The sequence below is a fragment of the Dicentrarchus labrax genome, unplaced genomic scaffold (genome assembly GCF_905237075.1).
Source record: "Dicentrarchus labrax unplaced genomic scaffold, dlabrax2021, whole genome shotgun sequence".
Lineage (NCBI taxonomy): Eukaryota > Metazoa > Chordata > Actinopteri > Moronidae > Dicentrarchus > Dicentrarchus labrax.
In genome coordinates this window covers 4729484-4751815 of record NW_026136712.1, presented here as the reverse complement: position 1 = coordinate 4751815, position 22332 = coordinate 4729484, and the positions used below count along the sequence as shown (strand labels likewise).

The 22332-nt window shown below is 42.2% G+C and overlaps 2 protein-coding genes across 6 annotated transcripts in view; both read right to left on the bottom strand.

Annotated features, from left to right (window-relative positions):
• Nucleotides 1-419: 419 nt before the first annotated feature.
• si:dkey-94l16.4 (transcription factor 20) lies at nucleotides 420-13229 on the bottom strand. 4 transcript variants are annotated; one of them, XR_007886919.1, is made up of 7 exons: nucleotides 13037-13229; nucleotides 9439-11975; nucleotides 7549-7642; nucleotides 7291-7460; nucleotides 5073-5125; nucleotides 4847-4912; nucleotides 420-3146 (listed from the first exon to the last, which is right to left on the bottom strand). XR_007886919.1 is itself a non-coding variant. In XM_051418187.1 (6 exons), exons 2-5 carry the CDS (start codon nucleotides 11968-11970, stop codon nucleotides 4865-4867), a joined length of 2727 nt encoding a protein of 908 aa, XP_051274147.1. In that variant the 5' UTR covers nucleotides 11971-11975; nucleotides 13037-13229; the 3' UTR covers nucleotides 420-3146; nucleotides 4847-4864. The 4 variants fall into 4 exon arrangements, 2 of the variants coding, with proteins under 2 accessions (XP_051274147.1, XP_051274148.1); XR_007886918.1 differs by having other exon boundaries at nucleotides 5073-7460; XM_051418187.1 differs by lacking the exon at nucleotides 7291-7460.
• Nucleotides 13230-15791: 2562 nt separating this feature from the next.
• The window catches only part of mprip (myosin phosphatase Rho interacting protein), a 41644-nt gene continuing 35103 nt past the window's right edge, over nucleotides 15792-22332 (bottom strand). For both annotated transcript variants that reach the window (XM_051418184.1, XM_051418185.1), the window contains 8 exons: nucleotides 21623-21770; nucleotides 21268-21385; nucleotides 20016-20175; nucleotides 19794-19907; nucleotides 19514-19600; nucleotides 19251-19413; nucleotides 18502-18587; nucleotides 15792-16766 (listed from right to left, as the gene is read on the bottom strand). In XM_051418184.1, the coding sequence (XP_051274144.1) occupies nucleotides 16695-16766; nucleotides 18502-18587; nucleotides 19251-19413; nucleotides 19514-19600; nucleotides 19794-19907; nucleotides 20016-20175; nucleotides 21268-21385; nucleotides 21623-21770 (948 nt within the window). In that variant the 3' untranslated portion in view covers nucleotides 15792-16694. The remainder of the gene's footprint in view (nucleotides 16767-18501; nucleotides 18588-19250; nucleotides 19414-19513; nucleotides 19601-19793; nucleotides 19908-20015; nucleotides 20176-21267; nucleotides 21386-21622; nucleotides 21771-22332) is intronic.

The following is a 22332-nucleotide window of genomic DNA, read 5'->3' as shown; positions in this document are numbered from 1 at the left end:
ATATATATATATATATATATATATATATCTCCACCCCCACACATTTAATATTGCTAACTATTTAAACTAAAGTAGGTGTGAAAAAACATTTCAGTTATAAATAAAATAATAAGAAGAATAAATTAGATATAGAATTTAAAAAACTATATTGTGTACTTACAGAAGTAATTAAGATCAAATAAAAGTATACAGGAAATGGCTTAAGTTTCAGTCCTCAGGTCAATTTGGGCAAATTTGTCAACAAGCATGAGGAGGCATTGGTGCATTATGGTTATAGAGACTGGGATGTCTACATGACTGAGTTAATGTGTTTGTATTGTAATACCTATTCTGAACTTAAATCTTGCCCCTGACAAGCAAAAATAAACACTAATAAAAAACACCATGCTATAATAATAACTCTACTTACAGAAAACCACAACGTTGAACAAAATATTTATTTTTGACAATTACATGACCTCTGATGCTCCGAGAGGTGACCGAGACGGTACAAAATGTTGCCGTAAAACAAAGACCATGAAAAAAGTGACAGGAGTTGGCAGTCCTAGATCAACCTAAAAACACCGCAGCACTGACAGACAGACAGATGGAGGAGGCGTTGGAATGTGATGAGTTGTGTGTACCAGGACAGAAGGCTTTTGCATCTGAGAGATAACCACATCCTGCTACATGTACCATTGCTCCAGTCAATGTAGGGTTAAACACACAGGGGGGGGGAGCACAAAATAAAATTCAAATCATTAGAATATCTGAGATTCAGCCCTGAGATTAACACACGGACAAAATAGTTTTTAAAAATCCAAAACATTTTGGAAGAATAAAACATATTCCAAAAACTGTATTTGGTACAAACAACTGAAAACAAACTGCAGTGAAAATGCACCGCAACAAAATATAAAACACACAAAAAACACAAGGATGGCACAAATCAAACAGCTGTGGTGTTCCAGGATAAGAAGATTTGTGTGAGTGAGCGTCATGCTGCTGCCTCTGTGTGGAGGTCTGCCAACATCGAGCCAACGGACCTCACACACACTGGGTCTCAGTCGGCACGACGCTGCCCCTAATGGCGCAATGCGAAAGTACATAGAGACGTTACACCAACACTGATCACATAAAGACTTTTCTCTAAAACAAATCAGGCAGGCTGACCGGCCAAAGCCCTGACCTCATCACCTGATTCAACAGATACTACTAAAAACACTGGGAACTAATCTCAGTACATGGTGTACACATGTCCCAGAGAGTCAGTGTGTACCTGCGTGGTCGGAGGGTTCATTAGGATTTGGCCTACCGTGCCCCTGCTATTAGTAACAACAAAGTCTGCAGCAGAAAAGTGCATGCAAGCTGCCTTCAGTCATCAGGATGTCCAAAGGAAGGTGATGTACATCCACTGATTTGTCGTTGCACCGAAAGTTAGTGAGAAGAGGAAAAAACTGTATATACCTCTTGTGTGTCAGATAAGGCTTTTTCAGAAAGGTTCTGGTGGAAACTCACCATTTAGGCCCAAGTCAAGAAATAAAAATCGCACGACTTATCAGGAATCCTAATACTAGCGTGGCCTGTCGAAATGAGGACTGATGTAAACCAAAGATTGTCAATGTCAGCACAGAGATCTGCAAATATACATCCCTGTTAAAAGGACCAGTGTGGAGGATTGAGTGGCAGTGAACATAAACAATTCCAATACAGCTCAGCCATACAACCACATAAGAGACACTAGGGTGGCAACATGGCGGACTCCGTAGAAGAGTCCCTCTGTAGATAATGACGGCTCATTGTAAGGTAACAAAAACACAATGATTCTTATTTTCAGGTGATTATACAGTAATGAGAATTTTACCTATAAATATTATATTTCTGCCAATAGATCCTTCTCAATGTTACACACTACTCCTTTAAACTCAAGTGCCACTGGTGAAGCGGAGTGGTCCTTTAATTCCAAATAAAGTTTGTTGAGGTTCACTCGAAGCAATGAGAATACTGTACTGCAAAAACAGAACAGAAAGAAAATATTGCAGCTCCGACAGAAGAAATCCAAGTAAACAGCAGATGACTTGCTCTGAAAGAAACGGGTCTCTCAACAAATCCTACTGAAGTTCCATTAAGATACCGACTGATTTAAGGGCCGTGCAGACGAACACAACATGGGCACATTTCAATTCTCCCAGCCTGAAGTGGGAGGCCAAAGTGCTTGAAGCCAAATAAAATCACATGGTCTCCTCCTGGTGGTTAGATAGTCTCTTTTTAAGTTCACAGGCTGACCTGTGGACCTCAAAGAGCCTCATGAGTGAGCCCGAAGCCATCGATACGACGAGGAGGCGGTCAGCTGCAGAAGGTAATGCTGCAGGTGTTAACAGAGGACCGGACGTGTTCAGTGTCGCTCCCATGTGCTTCCAGCAAAAACCCCTCGCATGGGGGGGAATACATTCAAAACACACACTCTTCAGTCCCCTCAGTAACATAAACTGGGCCCCACATTCAGCGCCAGTGGGCACCGCTCTTTGTAAAAACAAAAACCTAATGCCATGTGTTCTGATCCCACAAAGGTGTTGGTTCAAACCCTGTTGTGTTGGCGGCGCCCGATCAGGTACCATGTCATATGTCGACCGTCCAGCCCTTTCTCTGTCCCACTTCTGAATAAAACCAGCATCTCTCTGACTGGTGGGATATTTCAACATTGAACTGCTTTAAGCAATAACTTAAAAACACACAATCACAAACCTCTTTGACAACTGCTGAAGAAGCCAATAAGAAAACTCCAGGAATAAATAAACCAAATATAATCAAATACTTACAAAATCTTTAAAAAAAATTAAATATCTTTGATTGTTATTCATATTTAATCCAGGAAGAAAAATTCATATAAATAACTACAAAGTGATAACACAAAGGACAAATTCAGCATGTTACTGTATGTGAAGTTGAGAGTAGGTGTCACCAGTCTGCGGGTTACTGCGGTCTGTCTGATGAGTGCCGTCAGACTGGACTTGACGGGGGGGGGGTCAGGGGGTTAACAGTGCAGTTGAAGAGCAGAGGGTGAAGTTAAGGTTTACGGGTGCTAGCTGTCAGTCAGAAGAACCCTGGTCCACAGTTGCCATGGCTCCCCAGCAGAAGGGGGAAGGGGAGCCTCTGCAGGTGAATGTCTGGATGAATACACAGAGACACATATGTCACGGTGATGAATTCATTGGAACACACTACTTGCTGATTAAAGGAAGCGAGCAGACTATGGCACAGATATATTTAGTTTGTGTAATGAGCAGCTGCAGTCTCCAGCATCAGCAGACACTCAGCACAGCTAACCGGCTCACCTCGGCCCAAAAACTCATTCACACTCACTGGCTACCTTCTTCACTTTCATTCCGGGTGTCACAAACTTTAACTGTGTTTAGTGTTTCGTGCTAACGTGGTAAACATTATACCTGCTGAGCATTATATTACAGTGCTAGTGTTATATATAGCACCACTGTGCCTAAGAGCAGTCTCACAGAGCTGCTAGCGTGGCTGTACACTCAGTCTTGTTCAGTTATTGATGACCAGCTGTATCATGTAGCTAGTTAACATGTAAAAGCATGATTTACTTTAGCTTTTTAATAACATGTCTGTTGCTATTTTACTCTCTCTTCCACATTACGTTAATGCAGCACTAGTTAGAAACATCCAAGCGGTTTGATAATGGTCAGCTTAGTTAACCTTGCAGCTTAAAAAGGGACAGTTCACCACCAAGATCAGAAATACATATTCTTCCTGTTAGCTGTAGTGTTTATCCATCCTGATCGTTTGGGTGTGAGTTGCTGAGTTTTGGAGAGATCAGCCTTCTCTCCAATATAATGGAACAAGATGGCAGTCAGCTTGTGGTGCTCAAAGTGGCAAAAATACATTTGAAAAATTCAACAGCGCGTCTCTCTTCAGAAACTGTGACCTAGTTGTGAGCAGGTTCATATATATATGATATATATTCTTTCTGTGGAAGTGCACCGGCAAATGTTATCCTTCTCCTGTGCTGTCACGAGCACAAGCCTCTCGTCCGTGAGTAGTTGTGGTGAAACTCACAACAGTGTCAGTGGATTATCTCGAGACACTGCTGTTGAGTTTTTCAAATGTCATCTGGTTCCATTAGATTGGAGAGAAGGCAGACATCTCTACAGCCGATATCTCCAAAACTCAGCAACTCTCAGGGAAAACGGGTATTTTCGGGGTGTACTGGCCCTTTAAGTAGAGCTGGAGCAACTGAACAAAATGGGGTCATTTAGTTACATCACTGCAGTTAGAGTTGGCTTTACTCTCAAAATGATTACATTAACATTTAGCCGGTGCAAAAGGCAGCAGAACTTTTCTGTGTAAAGTGTGAAGAGCCATCCTGCCAGCTGTCATTATACATGCACATATACAGCTCATCTATTAACATGATCTGCTGGAGTAACCGATTCACTAACAGCTTTAAAAAAAAAGCTAATCCATCAAATTCCTGCGCTCATGGTGCCATCCTCAGTTATTTTGCTGCATTAACAGTTCAAACCCCAAATATATTAAATTTAACATGTGGATGGACCAGCAAATGAATAAATAACTTCAGTGATTTAGTTCTGCATTTCAGAGAGCTGGGGAACTCGCAAAAGACAGTTGAAACTTTTATTCCCTAGTGTGGGTTGAGCTGCAAAAACCGCATTCACTTCCCATAATGCAACGTATTAACATCTTTCATTAGGCCCACCACGACCCAGCTTGTGGGCAGGCTGTCTGTTATACCTCTGTCTGAAGACTTATGAGTAATTTCCTTGAACTTGACATGACTTCCTGCAGAGCGGCAGAACATATGACGGCAGGGCAGGTGTTTACTAACCTCTCTCTGCTAACTTTGTCACCTGTCAACCCATCGGTTCCCTGGAGGGGCTTTGAATGTCTTGTTCTGGAGAGGGAGGAGGAGTTGCAAAAGTTAAAATTTAACACAGTCGTGGTATGTTTCAAACAGCAGAAAGTCTTCTAGAACAGCAGAATCACACCTAATTCTCTAAAACAACTTGTACATTTCCACTAGCCAGGGACATTTGAAAGTGCAAACTGCTCACCTTGTGCTTTTTACACTTCATGGAGAAGTTTTCTTCAATGAGTACACAGTCTGCTAGAACAAGAACAGAACAGGAGTTGAAGATGTCACGCTGATTCATCCAAAGGGTTCAACCGCCCACACGTGCAAGTTCAGGCTGAGAGGAAGTGATAATAGCCAAGCCGCACTTCACAAAAGAGTTATTTCCAGACCAATCCACATGAACTCAGACACTCTCGCACAAAGTGGCCAGTCGTGGGTGCATTAAACATAATATTTTAACAACAACAATGTTAAGCAAAGACACTTGTGTAAACTTGGAAAAATTAAACAAAAGCTAACAGTTACAAATAGCTGTGCACTAGGGCTGAATGAGTGCTCAGCTGAAACGAGTGCCCGGTACAATGTGTCAGTATCCACACTAACAAATATAGCCTTTATAAAGTTCTTCTTCTGGAAATAGTTCTTACTTCCATCCCCACAGCTCTGCTTACTAGGAGACACTTCAGTTATAACCATACCAAACAAATACAAGAACAGCTTGCTCATTTCTCTAACTGTCGCTAAGAAAACAATTCTCCTAAATTGGAAATCAGAAAACCCAATAAACATCAATCACTGGATCAATCTTCTCTTGGAACACATCTCTATGGAAAAAAAATCACTGCTTACAATAACAACAAAATAATAGCTTTCACAGAGAGATGGTCCCCATTCCTCTCCTCGATGGGCCTGTACCAGTGCTGCACACATTCCTAACACCTCAAAACACATCACTTCTTTTCCTTTTTATTATTTTTTATTTTCCCTTAATTAAAATATTCTCTTTTCCTGTTTTATTTTTTGCTCTTCCTTTATTGTTATTATTATTATTATTATTATTATTATTATTATTACTATTATTATTATTATCACTATTTTCATTATTACTATGACTGTGATAATTATTATTATTATGCACATTTTGTTGATTGTGTTCATTAATATTATTAGTACAAATATTCTTATGACTGAATATTATGATTATGATAGTTATTATTGTTGTTGCTGCTACTATTGTTATTACTACCATATCATCATCATAACTATAGTTTATCTTATTTATCTATCATCATCATAACTATAGTTTCTTCATTCATTCATTCATTCATTTATTTTTCCTAACAATAATCATGATAATGACATTATTATAATAAAATAAAGGCGGAGGGGTGGGGCCGGACTGGATTGGTTGAGGGTGGAGACGAGCGGGGGCTCCATGCCTGGTTCTCTTGGGGCATGGCGGGGCTCGGGTGGGGGCAGGTGGGGCAGAGTGGTTGGTTCCTACCTCTCCCCCTCTCTTTCAAAAAAAAAAAGAAAACCCACTCCTCAGCAGGCAGACCCCCTCCCAAGGGTCTGGAAGTTGCCCAGACCAGGAAGTGGCACAGGAGGTCCGATTTGCAACGGGCCAGCAGCTACCTTCGGGTTCGGCTGCGGCCCAAGGTACAATTAAAAAAAAGGGAGGGGGGGGGTCCTTTCACTGCCGTCTTGCCTGTCTCCTGCTGGAGCTCCCGACTGGGCCACTTGGGACTGGGTGGGGGGACCCCTTGCTTGCCCCCCTGATGCCCCGGTCTGGCCTCACCCCTCATTGCAATATATTATTATCATCCCAATATAAATTACTAATTCTAATAATTAGTCTTATGATAGTCAATGTCATGATATATTGGTTTACATTAGGTTATGTTTACATATATGTATATCTGTTATACCATATGATCTTATGTTATTATATATTATATTGTGCTATATTACATCATGCTATATTATATTATAATGTCTTGTATTGCCCTGTATTATCTTATCTCACATTATCCTGTCACATTATATTAGGTTAAATTATATTACACTATACTATCTTAATATATTGCAGATTATTTATTTTTCTCCTCTTTACTTTCCTCTTCCTTCTCTTCTCATATTTATACTTTTTACTTTATTTACTTATTTATTTTTATTGTATCATCTATCTGTGCCATATTATATGTGTATATACTACCATACCATCTGCCTCTCATCCACACACACGCACGCATCTATACTACCTATATACCTATCATTGTAACTTTACGTTGTTTTCTGTTGTTATCTGTACTGTATGTCCACTGTTTGTACATGTAGTCCACGTGGTGTGATGTATTTGTCCCTCATGTCACCTTGTCTGTCTTAATTTAACCAATAAAAAAAGAAATGGTTCTTACTCTTGTGATCAGAAGCACTGCTCTGAAGTGGGAAATGTAGCAGCTTCTGATCAACCCCTATCATTATCAGGCTTAAATGAACTTCTGGTTGGTCCCTCCCAGTTTAAGCCCCGCCCTCTCTGGTTACAGGTGAACGGTGCACTCACTCATCCCTACTGTGCATGTTGTACCTGTAAACATGCACACGGGTAAGTAACTGCCCTTTGCTCCCCTGTGATGTGTGGGGACAGAGGACAGAGGGCAGAGAGCAGAACTCACCTGACTCCAGAGCACACCTGTAGTGGTACTTGTTGGGGCAGCCTTTGAAGAAGCAGCCCAGCGTTGCGCCGGGGTCGCGGCACCCCGAACACATCTGGGGACACAATGGGGAAAAGGTCAAATGACAAACATCGTGCTTGGACAGCAGAGACAGTGTCTACAATATGAAATATATTATAGCTTAAAAACAAACAAAGGAGGCACTAGCAGGGTGTGTACTGCTGATATTTACTTAAAATTACAACATGTCTGATGGAGCTCCTTAATGATTAATCTGTTCTCACTCAAAAAGCGCATATATATATATATATATATATATATACATACATACACACACACACACACACATACATATGCATGTATATATAATATTATTGGTTCATTGTTTAAGTTTGTGTTATTATACTGGATATTTGTATGCATACAGGGTTTTTTTTTATAACTTTTGTTGTGAAAAATCAATTAACACTGTTGGAAAAAAGGGTTTTCTATGGCCTTGAAGTTAGACAATCAAATTCATAATGCTTTTAAGATCCGTAGACAACTTATTCACATACTCATTCTTCATCAAGGTCCTCATTTATCAGCATTGCATAGAAATGTCCTACAGCCATCTGTGTGAAGAAATCTGAGCATGGTACAAAGGCTAAAAAGATCTTTTTCACTATTGTCATAGTAGGAAAGGTCTCACTAATAATCTGTTGTATTGATGCAATCCCAGTAGGTCATGACGAGATACAGTGAGTTTAGAATTGAACTTTGGTCCCATATGTGGCAGCAGACTGAGGCTACTTGAGGAATGCTCACTCTGTGGTGACCAAAGTAATCATGACTGCAGCCCTGCCCCTCGAGCCTGAAAATTCATTACCGCTGCCCCGTTGGGATGGTGGTTATGATAAATGTCCTGGCATCCTGCCTGATACGTTTGCTCAGCAGACAGTTAGTGTGGAAAGCTGACATTTGAGTCAGGGTGTTGTAAAATAGACAGATTTGCCATGGATTGCACTGTGAGCTCTTGAACGCCTGCGTGGTCAGAGCTGTAGGAATTAGTTGATAAAATCATTAGCTGATGGCAGAGAACTAATCTGCAGCTGTTTTGATGATCAGTTAAATGGTTATGTCATTTTTTTGCCCAGTAACTGACTAATTCCAGCTTCTCAAATCTGAATATTTACTTAGCCTTCTTAGTCATCTGTGAATTTCTTTGGTCCAGCAGAACAATCATTTTTCCCTCCTAAGAGCCTTCAACCGCATCTCGCAGTCAGAGGATGGAGCTTGCTCTGTTCTATTAAAGAACTTTAAGACCTGATACTGACAAAAAAAAGTAGGAAGGAACCAGTATCAGTTCCCCAAAAACATTTAAAAGCTGGATCTGAAATTGAGATCATTGGATTCTAAACTTTTTAAAAGTCTTTTAAGGCCACACATACTCCCTGCTATATACACAAACTACTGTTTCCAAAGTGAAAAATGACCCTTGGCCCTCAAAAAAACAAGAAGTTGGATCTGAAAATGTTTGCAGAAATTGGTGCAACAAGCAGAGAGATTGTTCTGTGTGCTTTTCAGCTTTTAAAGAGCAGCTCTCTTCCAAATGCACAAGCCGAACCCTCGAGCAATGCAAACTCTGTAACATTGTTCTAATCACAATGTCTCAGTGTTGCTTGCCTGCACCAATAACTTCAAATCTTTTTCTATCTGACGTAATTGGCAGTTATTCATGCTTACTCATGCTTTGACATCCGAAATCTATTAGTATCCTAGAGGCCTTGAAAACAAGCAAACAGTCAGACTATTAATGTTTTGTCGTCCTTAATGTTTTGTTCATTTCCATCATATCAACCACATCTGGTGGTATAACAAACACACAACAGGTTTGAAGTGCAGCTTTACCGTCTCCTGGGCCACCTTTACAGCCTCCTCCAGTCCGTAGACTTTGCCCTTCACAAGGAACACGCCTGCGGACCAGATGCCGCAGTCCTCGTGGAGCCAGTATTCACAGGGCTCCAGGGGCAGCACGGGGGGGCTGTACCAGTCCTCTACATCTGCAGAGGTGGCATCTGACCGGGCCCGCTTCGCAGCGGGGCTGCCGGTACCGTCGCCGCACCACCGCTGGCTCTCCAGGAGGCCCTTCTCCTTCAGCCGAGCTCCTGGCCTGAGGGGCCGCGGCGTGTGTGGAACGGCACGCTTCCTCCCCCTGCCCCTCATGCTGCAGGACGAGGAGGAAGAGTCGCTGTAGTCGTCTTCGTCCTCTTTGAGGCCCGATGTGCCGGCTGGTGTTTTGGTGCTTGGCTGGTACCCTTCGGGGTAATAGGGGCCGTGGAGGTCCCCCAAGTCCATGGCGTTGGCCGACTGCCCGCACAGGCAGCAGACCAGAGAGCGCTGGTGCTGGCCGTGTGTGGAGGCCCGGCCCAGCTGCAGACAGGAGGTGCTGGGTACGGCTGCAGAAATAAAGCCGCCGGGGTGAGCCGGCTGCTGCTGGCCCTTCTTGTGCTGTGTCCTTACCTCATCGGGGTAGTTGATTACAGTACACAGTGACGGCGATGACTGCTGGCGCTCCACACGGATGAACGGCGAAAAACTGTCTAACCTCAAGTCCCTTTTCTCCTCCTTGTAGTTGACGTACTTCAGCTTGATCTCCGGCTCCTTGGGGGAGAACATGGAGGAAGACTGGCTCGGTTTGTGTTTCTTTCGCCTGCTCTTCTTCGCCTTCGTCTTGGCAGTGGGAGGTGTTTTGCTACCTGCAGCCTTCCCTTTGGCTTTGCCTTGGCTTTTCTTTGGAGATTTTGATGGTGTTGGTGGGGGGGAAACTCTTGCCACGTGAATTTCCACTGAGGGGTCGGGGTGAGAAAGAGGCTCTGGCTCCTTCTTTGAGTTCTTGTGCACAGCAAACTGAGGGCTTTTTGGAGCTGTGCTGCTTTGTGAGCTTTTAGAATTATTGATTTCTGTATCGGAGGTAGAGTCTTTGCAACTGTCAGTGTTAATGTTATTAGTTTTACCCCTTTTCATTGGAATTACTGCTTTTTGTTTCATTGTTTTCGCTGAGAAAGACGCTTTTGCTCTGCTGTTCCTTTTTCCTACTGACAGGGTGTCATTCTTCTTAGCACCGGTTAACTTAGCAGCTGCTTTCTTATTGGTGCGTATGCATCCTGACACTTTATACCTGCTTGAATTTATGTTCATAACGATAGCCTCTAACCGCGTCCCTCTGCCGGAACGCATTGGCAGCTTCTTTTCTTTTAAAGTTCTTTGTAGTGCCTTTGCATTCCCGTTCATGTGGGGAATGACAGTCTTGTTTTCCGAAACATCCGATACACAAACATCATCTGTCAAGTCAATCAAAGGCTGCAACACTGCCTTCCGTCTACGGACAGGCTGCTTTTTGTTGCTCGAATCCAACCTCGTGGCACTATCGCTGATGCCAGAGCCTGGCTGAGCGGCCCCCACTGTGCTCAAGCCATCCCACGCAACCTCATCGTTTGTCTCTAGATAAGAGTTGTCGCCGCTGGGTGAGCTGGAGGCCTGAGGCAGGGCGAACACATTGTCCGGTGAGGTAGCGGCAGGGGAGACGGGGTCATCCAGAGGACTGATGTACTCCCTACTCAGTGAACACAGGTCTCTAGCACCCACACAGTCCGGGACGACCGCCGGGTCTGCTTTCTTAGACGTGAGAAAGAGCACCTCATCCTCCCCTGTGGCAGGGGTGAGTGTTTCCGGCGAGGATTCAGCGCATACTCCTGAACTCGAACAGCTATCAACTTGACCGTTCTCCAAACCCCCGCTGTTTTCCGGAGAAAGGCTGTGTTCTTCTTGGCCTTGCGCTTGCGTATCCACGTGCCCATCGCTGGAGACGACTCCACCATTCAACTCATGAGGCTCCTGTGTTACACACACTCCCCCATCCTTCTCAGGTCCCATGTGAGCCTGAGACACTGGCTGAAAAAGTTCTGTCTCAGTGGCGAGGTCCACGGGCCCGTCCACCTGCTCCATGTAATGCTGGTTAAGTGCATAGCCAATCTCCCCAAGCCCTTCGTCTGAGTCACAAGGAGGGGTGGGGGACAACTTGCTAACGGGCGGCACACTGTACAGAGGCCGAGGCAGCGAGTCGTGAGTGGAGTAGACGTGAGACCTGCTCACGTAGGAGAGGGTGACCGTAGTGTGGGAGAAGGCATTGTCCGGTTGAATTTGATCCCCTGATTGGAGCGTGATGTCCGAGGAGCCGGTCTCTGAGAAGGGTAATCCGGTATTGCTGGTCCCGGAGTTTGGGTACCAGCCGGGGCTCTTGACCATCCGCAGGGCATCGAGGGGGGTGGCGTTGAGGACACACTCCTCGCCTTTCCTGGTCAGGTCGATCACACTGGGGATGCTGGAGGTGGAGAGGTCTTGAGGCTGTAGATCGTCCAAGCTCCCAGGTGGCTGCTCCATAACAACTGAAAGGGACAGAGGGGGGACAGAAAAGGTGTAACTGGTCTTGGAGGAAACTAACTTTAAAGTTCTTATCAGAACAGAGCAGATACACTGAGCACATGTGCTTATTTCCAGTTCAGAGTTCAGGACTACTTTTAAACAACTAAGTGACATCACTTTGAGTTCAAACTTAAACCATTCTTACCTTTTTATTTCAGTATAACTCAAAACCACAAGCCTTTACAGCTAAAGTCCGAACACTGACATTAGTTAGCTAGGCAAATGACGTGTGCTTGAATTTCATTAACGTTGGAGAACACAGGTTAACTGACAATTTACGTGTTGGCTTATTTCCAATTTATATTAATATTTTTGAATGTTTATCATATCAAGTTGTTAGGTCCAATAGATAATGTGTTTCCAAACTACCGGCTGACTTTTTAACCAGCATGACAGGTCAGGTTTGCTAATGATAGTTAGCTTAGCCTATCCACAGCTAACGTTAGCTCGCTAGGCCCGGCTTAGCTCCGGTAGCCTTCCCGGACGCCGAACTCTATGAAATATCTGGCAGCTTTAAGTGATTTTATTGGAGACACAAAGTCATACGCCACAGAAAGTGACTTCACAAGTTCTAATGATCGATAACCATCACCGTTCATTTCGGCGACGTCTTCTCCTCTGAGAAGCTCATTATTTCGATAAAATGGCAACTTTGTTAGCTCAGTGGTCCACATTGTTCGCTACTGCACACTGCGACTCTTGGTAACTTTGTTGCAAGAACAACGGCAAAACCAAATTTTAAATGTTAAATCTTGTTTCAAAGGGTGTTCTTTGGCATGTTACATCTATTCCGAATTGTAGAGTGGCTCCTAATGATTCAAATAAGTATAGTTTACTTTCTACATGTTTCCTAAATTCAACAAAAAGCAAGGTATTGTTTAATTGCGGATTACTTTTCATGGAATTTGGCAACACCTTCTCTGCATTTCAGAGAACGGCAGGCATCGGGGCAAGGCCCGGCTGGATGAAACAAAGACTGAGCGGAGGTAATGCGCTGCGCTCTGAGCTGCTGATCAAAACTTACCCGGACGGGAAAGATCGTAGCGTTTCTAAAGGTCCAGTTAAGGATTCGTCCCCCCCTGCATCTCTTTCAACAGACCATCTGCTCTAACGACTCCTAATAACACTACACCGAGACAAAGCCCCAAATTAAATAAAGATCCACACACTTTCCAGGAACACACTACTCTGATAACCTAGCGGCACTGTCAAGTTGTTTGGAGTATAATCTCAAACTTCCGGATGCCCCCTTCACAATAAAACAATTAGTAGCGCATTTTTGGTGGTTTTCTCTCTTTTATTTGAAATAATACGAATAAAAATTACAATTAAACCAAACACCAACCGGGTAGCAATTACTAAACGCACAATTTATCTCAATGTTAGCAGGAGGGCAGTTCAGTTAAGTCAGAACAATTTACCCTTTGATCCAACTGTTGCATGCAGGCTGTCAGGGTCACAGAAAACTTGAACCAGGTTAGTTCCCCCCCCCCTCCCAGCTGTGTGTGAGGCATTGTGGGAGCAAATGTGGTGGGACCTGTTCCAACCGTATAGTCTGGTTCCAGCTCAAATTATTGAACCTCAACGGACATTTCCGGTCATTTTCACATATAGGCCATAAAGCAACTCTAAAATCCCATGTTTCAATGTACACATGTGTTTGTTGCTAACAACTGTTGGACATGGTCCTTGGACACAGGCCAGTGGGTAGGTGGATCAAATAAATAAAGATACACATAGAGTTAAGTGGAATTTTGGATTTTTTAAATTATATTTTAATTGTATGAGACTAAAGGGCTATTCCAGCAATTTAATATCCACTATCATTAAGTCGGGGCAGTTACAAGAGACATGTAGAGGCAGTTAGAAAAAGAAGGATTGAAATCAAAGCAGCAGAGGCTGGGATATTCTGGCTTTGATATAACGTTATTGTATATATTTTATTATTACTTTAAGGTACATAGGCTCTCATGATATTTCTATTTCTATTTTTATTTTATTTATTTTTTACTTATGTATATACCTGTATACACATTGTTATTCTATACATATTGTGTAATATAAGTATTATTTCTATTCTTTCACATTGTGTGATCACCTTGAACAACTGTAACAAACAAATTTCCCCCTGGGGATCAATAAAGGATTTCTGATATTGATTCTGATATTCCTACACTTCCCATAATGCAACCCAATAGCATCTTTCATTAAAGGACCAGTGTGGAGGATTTAGTGGCATCTAGTGGTGAAGTTGCAGATTGCAACCATTTGAATGATCACCATTCAAAGGGTGTTGGAGAAACTACGGTGGCCATAAAACTTACAAAAAACATGAAATGCTCTATCTACAGCCAGTGTTTGGTTTGTCCATTCTGGGCTACTGTAGAAACATGGCGGTTCAACATGACAGACTCCACAGAACTTCCTCCCTCTGTAGATATAAACAGCTTATTTTAAGATCACAAAAACAACAACAATTCTTACTTACAGGTGATTATACACTAATAAAAACATATTAATTAATATAATATTCCATTTCTGACAGTAGATCCTCCTAAATGTTACACTCTGGACCTTTAAGACACTCCGTACCTGGTACATGTCTTTCAGCCTCCATGTCTCCAGTTCAAACCTTTTATTAAAAATAATAAGTCTCCAAGCCTTAGCCTGATGACATCATCAGCTGTCTTTAATGTTATTAGTAAGACCTGGGCTTGTCCTGCTGTCACATGACCTAATGTCTACTTTGGAACAGATCAACTGGGGACAGACCATAAATCAGGCTGACAGATGAATACAACCCTGGCTGTTGTTCAATATGTAACATGCTGTTTCCTGTTGTTGCTTTAGCTCTGGGAGAGAGATGGACTGAATTCAACTAGACAGGTGATGGATTAACTGGAACACAGATACTACAGGTCACAAGATCAGGGAATATGTTTTGAAGAAAGCCGTTCATCATCCCTCCAGCAGAGCTCCACACCTCCAGAATTAAAGCTGCTGTGGGGGCCGGTAGGGACACAGTACCGTACGAAGACCCTTGATGTTTTTCCCTTCAGTTTCTCATTCGTCATTCTATCTGTAAATGGTGCTTTTCTTTATCTGCTTAACTAATGGTATCACCACTGGAGCTGCAGTGATTACTTGATTAATTGATTAGTTGCCAGCTATTAAATTATTGAATATTTGTTTAAGAAATAATGCCTGAAGTCTCTGACATCTGAAGGCATCACCTGCGACATTTTCTGGATCAAAGAACTAATTGATTAATTTAGAGAATAATGGTTAGTTACATAACAAAATGCTATGGTGTTATACTAAAACTGTGAATGATTTACAATTTTAGCTGTTTGACAAAATCCATGCAGTTTGAAGTTAAAGGAACAGTATTAATAATAATTCAGTGCTCTCTTCTTCTCTTCTTTTGAAGACTGTCATTGCAAACTTCTCATCCATCTCAGACAACTTTCTCTACCTTGGAAGCAAGATTATTAAACATGTATTAAGGAATATATACAAATAGTCTGCTTGTAATAATGTGTCTGAAATGGGTTTTTTTAAATTTATTTTATAATGATATAATTTCCACATTAAAATCCTTAAAAAGTAATCTACTCCTTCTACCTCTTAAAACCTCCAGAATCTCTGAATATGCAAATATTGTTCCTTTCTAAAGTTTTCCTGCTGGACACAAGGTGCATAGCATGTGCAGCATTTTATGTGTTAAACGCAAACGTATTAAAACACAAGAGGACCACTTAAAACAGTCGCACAAGAAAAAGGGTGCAAAAATATTTATTGCTAATAAACCTGTAGTCAGTTGGTGTATATTTGCTTTATATTTACAATAATAGAGTACAGAGGAATGGGAATGTGAAAGAAAAATCCCAACCATTTAAATAAATACAAAGGGACTGCCACTGAACAAGACTACAAACATAACCAACTCCAACAACTCCTATACAGCTGGACCAATGATTGCAGTGAGAAAAAAAACACTCTATATAAATTTTCATATATATATATTTAAATTATAATCAGTGAAACCTATCCATATGCATTCAGCTGTCGCCTCTCTACGGGTATCTCCAAGGACTGCTGAGAACATCTATGATGTTAATGTAGAAGTCGGGCGATGAAGCAACATGGTCAGTATTTGTTTTCTAATGCAGACATTTTGTTCCATAGCTTGTTAACTGAGCAACGCGTCCGTCTGTGCTGGAATGATGACGGAGCGGAGGAGCGCCAACGTGCAGACCTGAACGCCAGACTCATTCCTATGGTTTTGTTACGCAAGTATTACACACTCATCAATATGTCGTTGTGTTTTAGCCATTAAACATCACATTTATGCCTTCGGCTAGCAACAGTCTAGGGAGTTAAAACAGTAGCTTACACAGTCATAGTTTTAATGTATGCATGACAGATGCTCAATTAAAAACAGTATTTACAGTAAGACATGGCAGCAAAAAAATCAACAATACAAAAAAAGTCACAGTTAACTGAAGTGCATGGAATGCAAAATCTAGACATGAAATTCAAACTTCATACCATGTTTTTTTAATAATATATGATCTGTGTTTTGTGACCAGTGTGTAGTGTTACTAAATAAGTAATTACAGAGCTAAAATATAGTGGGCTTCTAAACATGCAGCAAGGTAGGTAGGCATGATGCTTCACTGTCAGAACTCCTTAGTGTCTTTATTTTCAAACAGGTGGAGTCTCTGCTCAGCTGTCAGCCCTTCCTTTAGACTCTGGGGGGAACAGGAGACAAAAAGCAGATGTTAATAATGACTGTAATAAATAGAACCTATTTCTGGACAGATGTGCTGTTGCTGAGCAGGCAGTGTTTCCCATGTCAGTGTAAATCTGTTGTCACCCAGTGAGTTAAACCTCTATAATGAAATCATGAGAGCCCACACACCACATTATTGCAATCCCTTCTACACCCTGTGAGCTATGGAGCCCCGACTATGACAAAAGGCAGTAAAAGATTATCAGACGAGTCAGAAATAGAACTACATACATCAATAAATAATACTGTTAGGTAAATAATTTAAATTGTGTGTAAAAACAAATAGAAATGGCTTTATGGTTCTCCTTTAAAATCATATCAGTTGATTAAAGCTGCAGGTGGTTATTTTTATAAAAAGAAATGTTGTAATATTTGCTGAAACTTTCACTATATCCTGACAGTAGAACATGAGACAGATAATCTGTGGGGGGGGGGAATCAGGTTCCTCTGACTCCTGCTAGTGCAATCCTAGCCTTTCAGCTAGCTACCTAGCCGCAGCTAAATTTCATTATAAAACTACACCAGTGCAGGTACTGGTCCACATACCATGGATATATATATGTACATCTTATATCATACATGTATATATATTATACTGTATAAACTCTTGTATCAGTAGCTAAATCAATTTAGCCGCTAAGCTAAGACTAACACTCCCAGCATGGACCAATGCTTGTGCTTCTCACGTGAGCACTAGGAAAATTGGAAATATGGTAAATAATGGCAGCTGTTGCTTGGAGAACACTGACAACAGACACATGACGTGTGCTGAGACCAAAGAAACAAAACAAAAAACACTAGCTAATGAATTATTTAAATCAACTAAATGGCGATTAGGGGAGAAATAAAAAGCTTCAGATGCATTTTACCATCTATTTTAATTATTTACCTAAAATAATTCTTATTGATATACTGAGTTATAAGTTGACTCATCTGATAATCTTTTACACTTCAGTTGGTTCTGGAGCTCCACAGTATGTAAACTCATTCACAGAATATATAATAATAATGTGAGAGGACACACAGATTAGTAATTATTTTAAAAACCCAGTGATATCTCAGACGCAGTGTGGTCATTCGTTCTTCACCATCATGCGACCATGGAGTGGGGTATTTGTGGATATTAATGTGAAGTAGTGACTCAGGTCTGTTGCGTGCTTTAGAGGTGGAGGGCAAGAGGATGTGCTTAAACCAGCTGCGGGTGCGTCTGGTTCGGTTTACCTAAAAGGAGAAGGGGAAGGAGGCCTACACGTCCTCAGCAGCCCTAACTGTCCCAGGGCATGTCACGATTCACAGACTGAGGACAGAAGGGGGAAAACACACCAGCAAGTGTGCGTTAGACTACTGCGGTGTTTCATTTGCATCACAATCCCAAGACCGCAGTTTTGATGGAGTCACAAAATGGATAAAGAAAACGCAGCCCAGCGGGAACACTGCCAACAATGATGCAACAGTGGGCATGCAATGCTGCATGCAACGCTGCAGGTGACCAGTAGATGGCAGTAAATCACTAGAAACTGCTTCTCAGGCTTTGTTTGGTGGGAGAGCTCTAAACAGGACCGCTCTGTCGGTTCAAAATCTGTAGCTGCTTAAGCATTATGACATAATGGGTGATAGCGTTCCATGGAAAATAAAATCCTGAATTAACACAACAGGGATGAGGGACTGGTTTGGCCACTTAACGGGAAACCCACCTTTGACCTCATGGTGCGCTCTGAGCGTTTGGCTGCAGCAGCTGCCATCTTGAGGATGTCAGGGTTGCTTTTGGACTTCATGATATCTAGGAGGGAAAATGTGTCAGAGTTTAAATGAAGGATAGAGAGAGGGTCTAGTGCAGCGGTTCCCATACTTTCTTTCAGACCTACCCCTATAGTCCTATCAGGTGAACCCTTCTTTAACACCACCAGTCATGTTCCAAATGGGTTCATGTGAACTGGATCTTATTTAACACCAAACTATAGCTGAGAGGAGCTGGATGTTTCAACCATTTACCCATTTTTTATTTAACTTTTTTAACTAATTGTCCATTACACTTGGCTATTTCGACCATTTATCCGTTACTTTTAGTAAACTATCAGGACTTCTCTGCTCACTTACCAACTTCTTTTTATGCACTCTCAATTAGAACACCTACTGTTCAGGTGCTACTGCTGACTGTATATGTTGACATTTGTTTGTTTTTTGTTTTTTTTCACTAAATTTTAATTTCTATTTGTTCAAGTTAGTTGGGTTACTCCACAGTCTTGTCTAATGCCCCCTGGCAACTGCAGAAGTACCCCCTTGGGTACACGTTCCCCTGGTTGGGAATCACTGGACTAGTCTTCAGGTGTACTAAGTGCAAGTTTTCTCTTGGACGCCACAGACCCTTGTTGAACGTAACCATTATAACGCCTCAGAGAGTCTGACCACACAATTGAGGCCCTCTGTATCAAGTTTTTCATACCATATCCCCCTCGCTCCACCTCCTCCAGCGACGGCTCCCCGAGTGCCTCGTGAGCCAACTGCAGCTGGTCTCTGAGCCGGCCCAGATCCCGCTCCGCTTTGGCCTTGACGATGCTCAGCTCAGTGTAGATGTCCTTGTACTTATCTGTTGCATATTTCTTGTCCTGAAAACACATTGTTCGGTGGTTCAGTTAGAGGGTATTCATGTTTAGGAATTCGTGGATGCCGCTTTCAGGTGCGATCTTAACAGAGAATAGAACATACTCTTTGGGCAGCTTGGAGTTCGTCTTTCAGGGAATTGATTTCCTGCTTCAGGTACTGGACCTCTGACTCCTTCACCCTTAGCATCACCTAGAAAAGAACATTGAAATGACAAGATGATGTGATGCATTACCTTCAGACTTTGTAAGAACCTGCCTGAGAGGCATCAGCTGCTATTTAAATCCTCACCAGTACAGACTTGATTTTATGGTATGTTTTATATACAGGGTTTTATGCACATTTTTATAGCTTTCTTTGAAGAGAAGTTTTGCTTGAACCTTACTTCTAACTCATACAGCTCTTTCCCCTGTATTGTGGTGTTTGTGTCTCCTACTCCATCCTCAGATGTCATTGAGCGCATCTTGGTGATCTCTGCTGCCAGACGGTTGTTCAGCTCCTACAAATGCCACAAAGAGGAAGCTTAGCAGAATGGCAGCCACACAGCATCATCAAACAGTGAAAACAGCGTCCCTGGCTGAATATTTGTACATGTGTGTGTCTGCACCTGGTTGTGTGCGTTGAGCTCCTGGTTCTCTCTCTGACACTGCCTGAGGGCCTGCCTCTCGGCCTCCAGAGCCTGGGCCAGGTGGGCGTTTTCCAGGCACTTTTGGGAATACTGCTCCGACAACACCTCGATCTCCCGCTGGAACGAGCACAGCTCCTCCCTGAAACATAACACAATGTCACACTGAGAGAAAATCTAATGCTGATAGTGTGCGTTCAGGAGCAAAATACAGCTCTGATTGAGTTAGTCTTTTTCTGGCAGATCTGGTCCAGAACAAAGTTTGTCAAGGTGTGGCATGCTTAAGGTTGACAAGCTGTGGGACACGAGGTATTCACAGTGACACAGCTCTGGCATCAGTCAATGAGTCAGTACACACATCTAAAAAAAAACTGTCAACTTAATGAAATGCAGTTTGATTTACTGTCAACACCTGCACTTCCACACATGTCACCAAGTTCAGTGTTGCAGCGTGCTGCAGACAGGCAGGTGAGCATGAACACAGGGTAGCTCAGCACATGTCCCAGCAGGTCATGAGCGACAGCTGCAAAATCTGAAGCTTCAGCACTTTATCAAGTCTCAGAAACGTTCTTTAATCAGCCACAGTCTGAACAGTCTTTAAAAGCAGAACAGCTTTTGAGAGTGTGGACGGACAGATACTGGATATGGAGGCCAACATCAATATTGATATTTGATAGTTTAGAATATACAATAAAGAAATATCAGCTCACAGTATTTCTTTTAATGTAAATACTAAACATACTTTTTGATTTGAATTTTGGCATGAATGCTTTTTGTTTGTTGTTGTTTTTTAATGATATACTAAGTGGTACGATGGTAAAGTGGTTTTATAGCAATTTTTACAGCACATGATAATAATAATATTTGTTTCTTGTTAGTTTTCTTTGAACTGTCTTCAATAACATAAAAAGGAGGAATCGGGCTCAATAGATGTGAAGCGTCTGAGGAGTGCTGGGTCAGTGAAAGGATTATTCTGGGTCTATGCCACAGATGTAAAATGATGGATCAAGGAGAGCCTACTACGTTACCACGACCACTAATCTACTGAGTAACATGTTAGCTTGTAACTGAAGTGATGCAGCAGGGGCCCAATAGGTTCTACAATTTGACATGTTTTCATGCTTTTGGACAAAGTGCTGCTGATTAAAGACAGGGTTCTGTACTGGTCCTGCTTATCCACATCGTGTCTCTAGCTTTGTTTTTCAAGAAGAGAATTTATGATGAGGGAACTTACTCGTGCTGTCTGCGAATCTCCTCTATGTCTGCGTTTTCTGTATTGTTGTTGGCTTTGCGAGCCTTGTCAAGCTCCTTCTCCAACTCCGTCCTGTGGGCGTTTTTCATCGCTTCAATTGCTAAAGTAACAGAGAAAAAAAGCTTTAATAAGCACAGTACAACTTTTATACTTTGTTTGAAAATGGTATTATGTGGCAGGGTAAGCTGGAAATATGGCTGCAAGATCATGCATTCTTCTTGAAATGTATTACTGATAAATTACTACAATAGCAGCTCTGTGCCTTTCTCTGGATATTTGAGAAATCGAACATGAGACTTTCTTCTCTTAGGTTTATTTGATCTACGATATTATTTACCAGAGATGGTGGCTGCTGTCTCCTCTGCCAGCAGCCGCTCTTTCTCCTCGTGCAGGTTCTCAAGCTCTCTCTGGTGTTTCCTCTGCAGCTCGTCTATCACCTTCTGATGGGACTCCTCCATGGCAGCAAAGCCCCTCTCGCAGGTGGCCTAAGAGACAGGAAGAACATGGTGCAACTGTGAGTTTGCTGGCCCTTCGGACGTGGACCAAAAGGTTCTCCTTGAGCTGGGCAGGAAAAACCCCCTGGGCCCTACGATATTAGGCAGTGCAGATCATTATCATTTATTTCCAGCAAATAACTTGCAAGCTACAGCCTGTTAGCCACGAGCAAGTTGAGCCTGTGTGAGTACAAAAAGGGGTTAAGAGGAATGACGGGACACACAATACACTGAAGTAATGCACGGACAATGAGAGAAGAGGGTGTAAGAAAGTATATGCTGCCATTTTCCATCCACAGATGATGCTTATAAAACCCTCGTTCCACACTGAGCTGTTGTTGAACGGTGTCTGCAGCTAATGTGCAAATCCTAATCTGCCTATGGGCCAAATCTTTGATGGAATGTGGGGTTAAGCTGATAGCCTAATACAATCATGAATAGCTGTACGTCTGAGACAGTGCAGTTAAATGTATCTTCAGCGTAGGGTTTTTTTTTTTTTTTTTTTTAGGTCAGCTTGCCAAACTAGCACCTTTGGGTGGTATGGAGAAAGGGA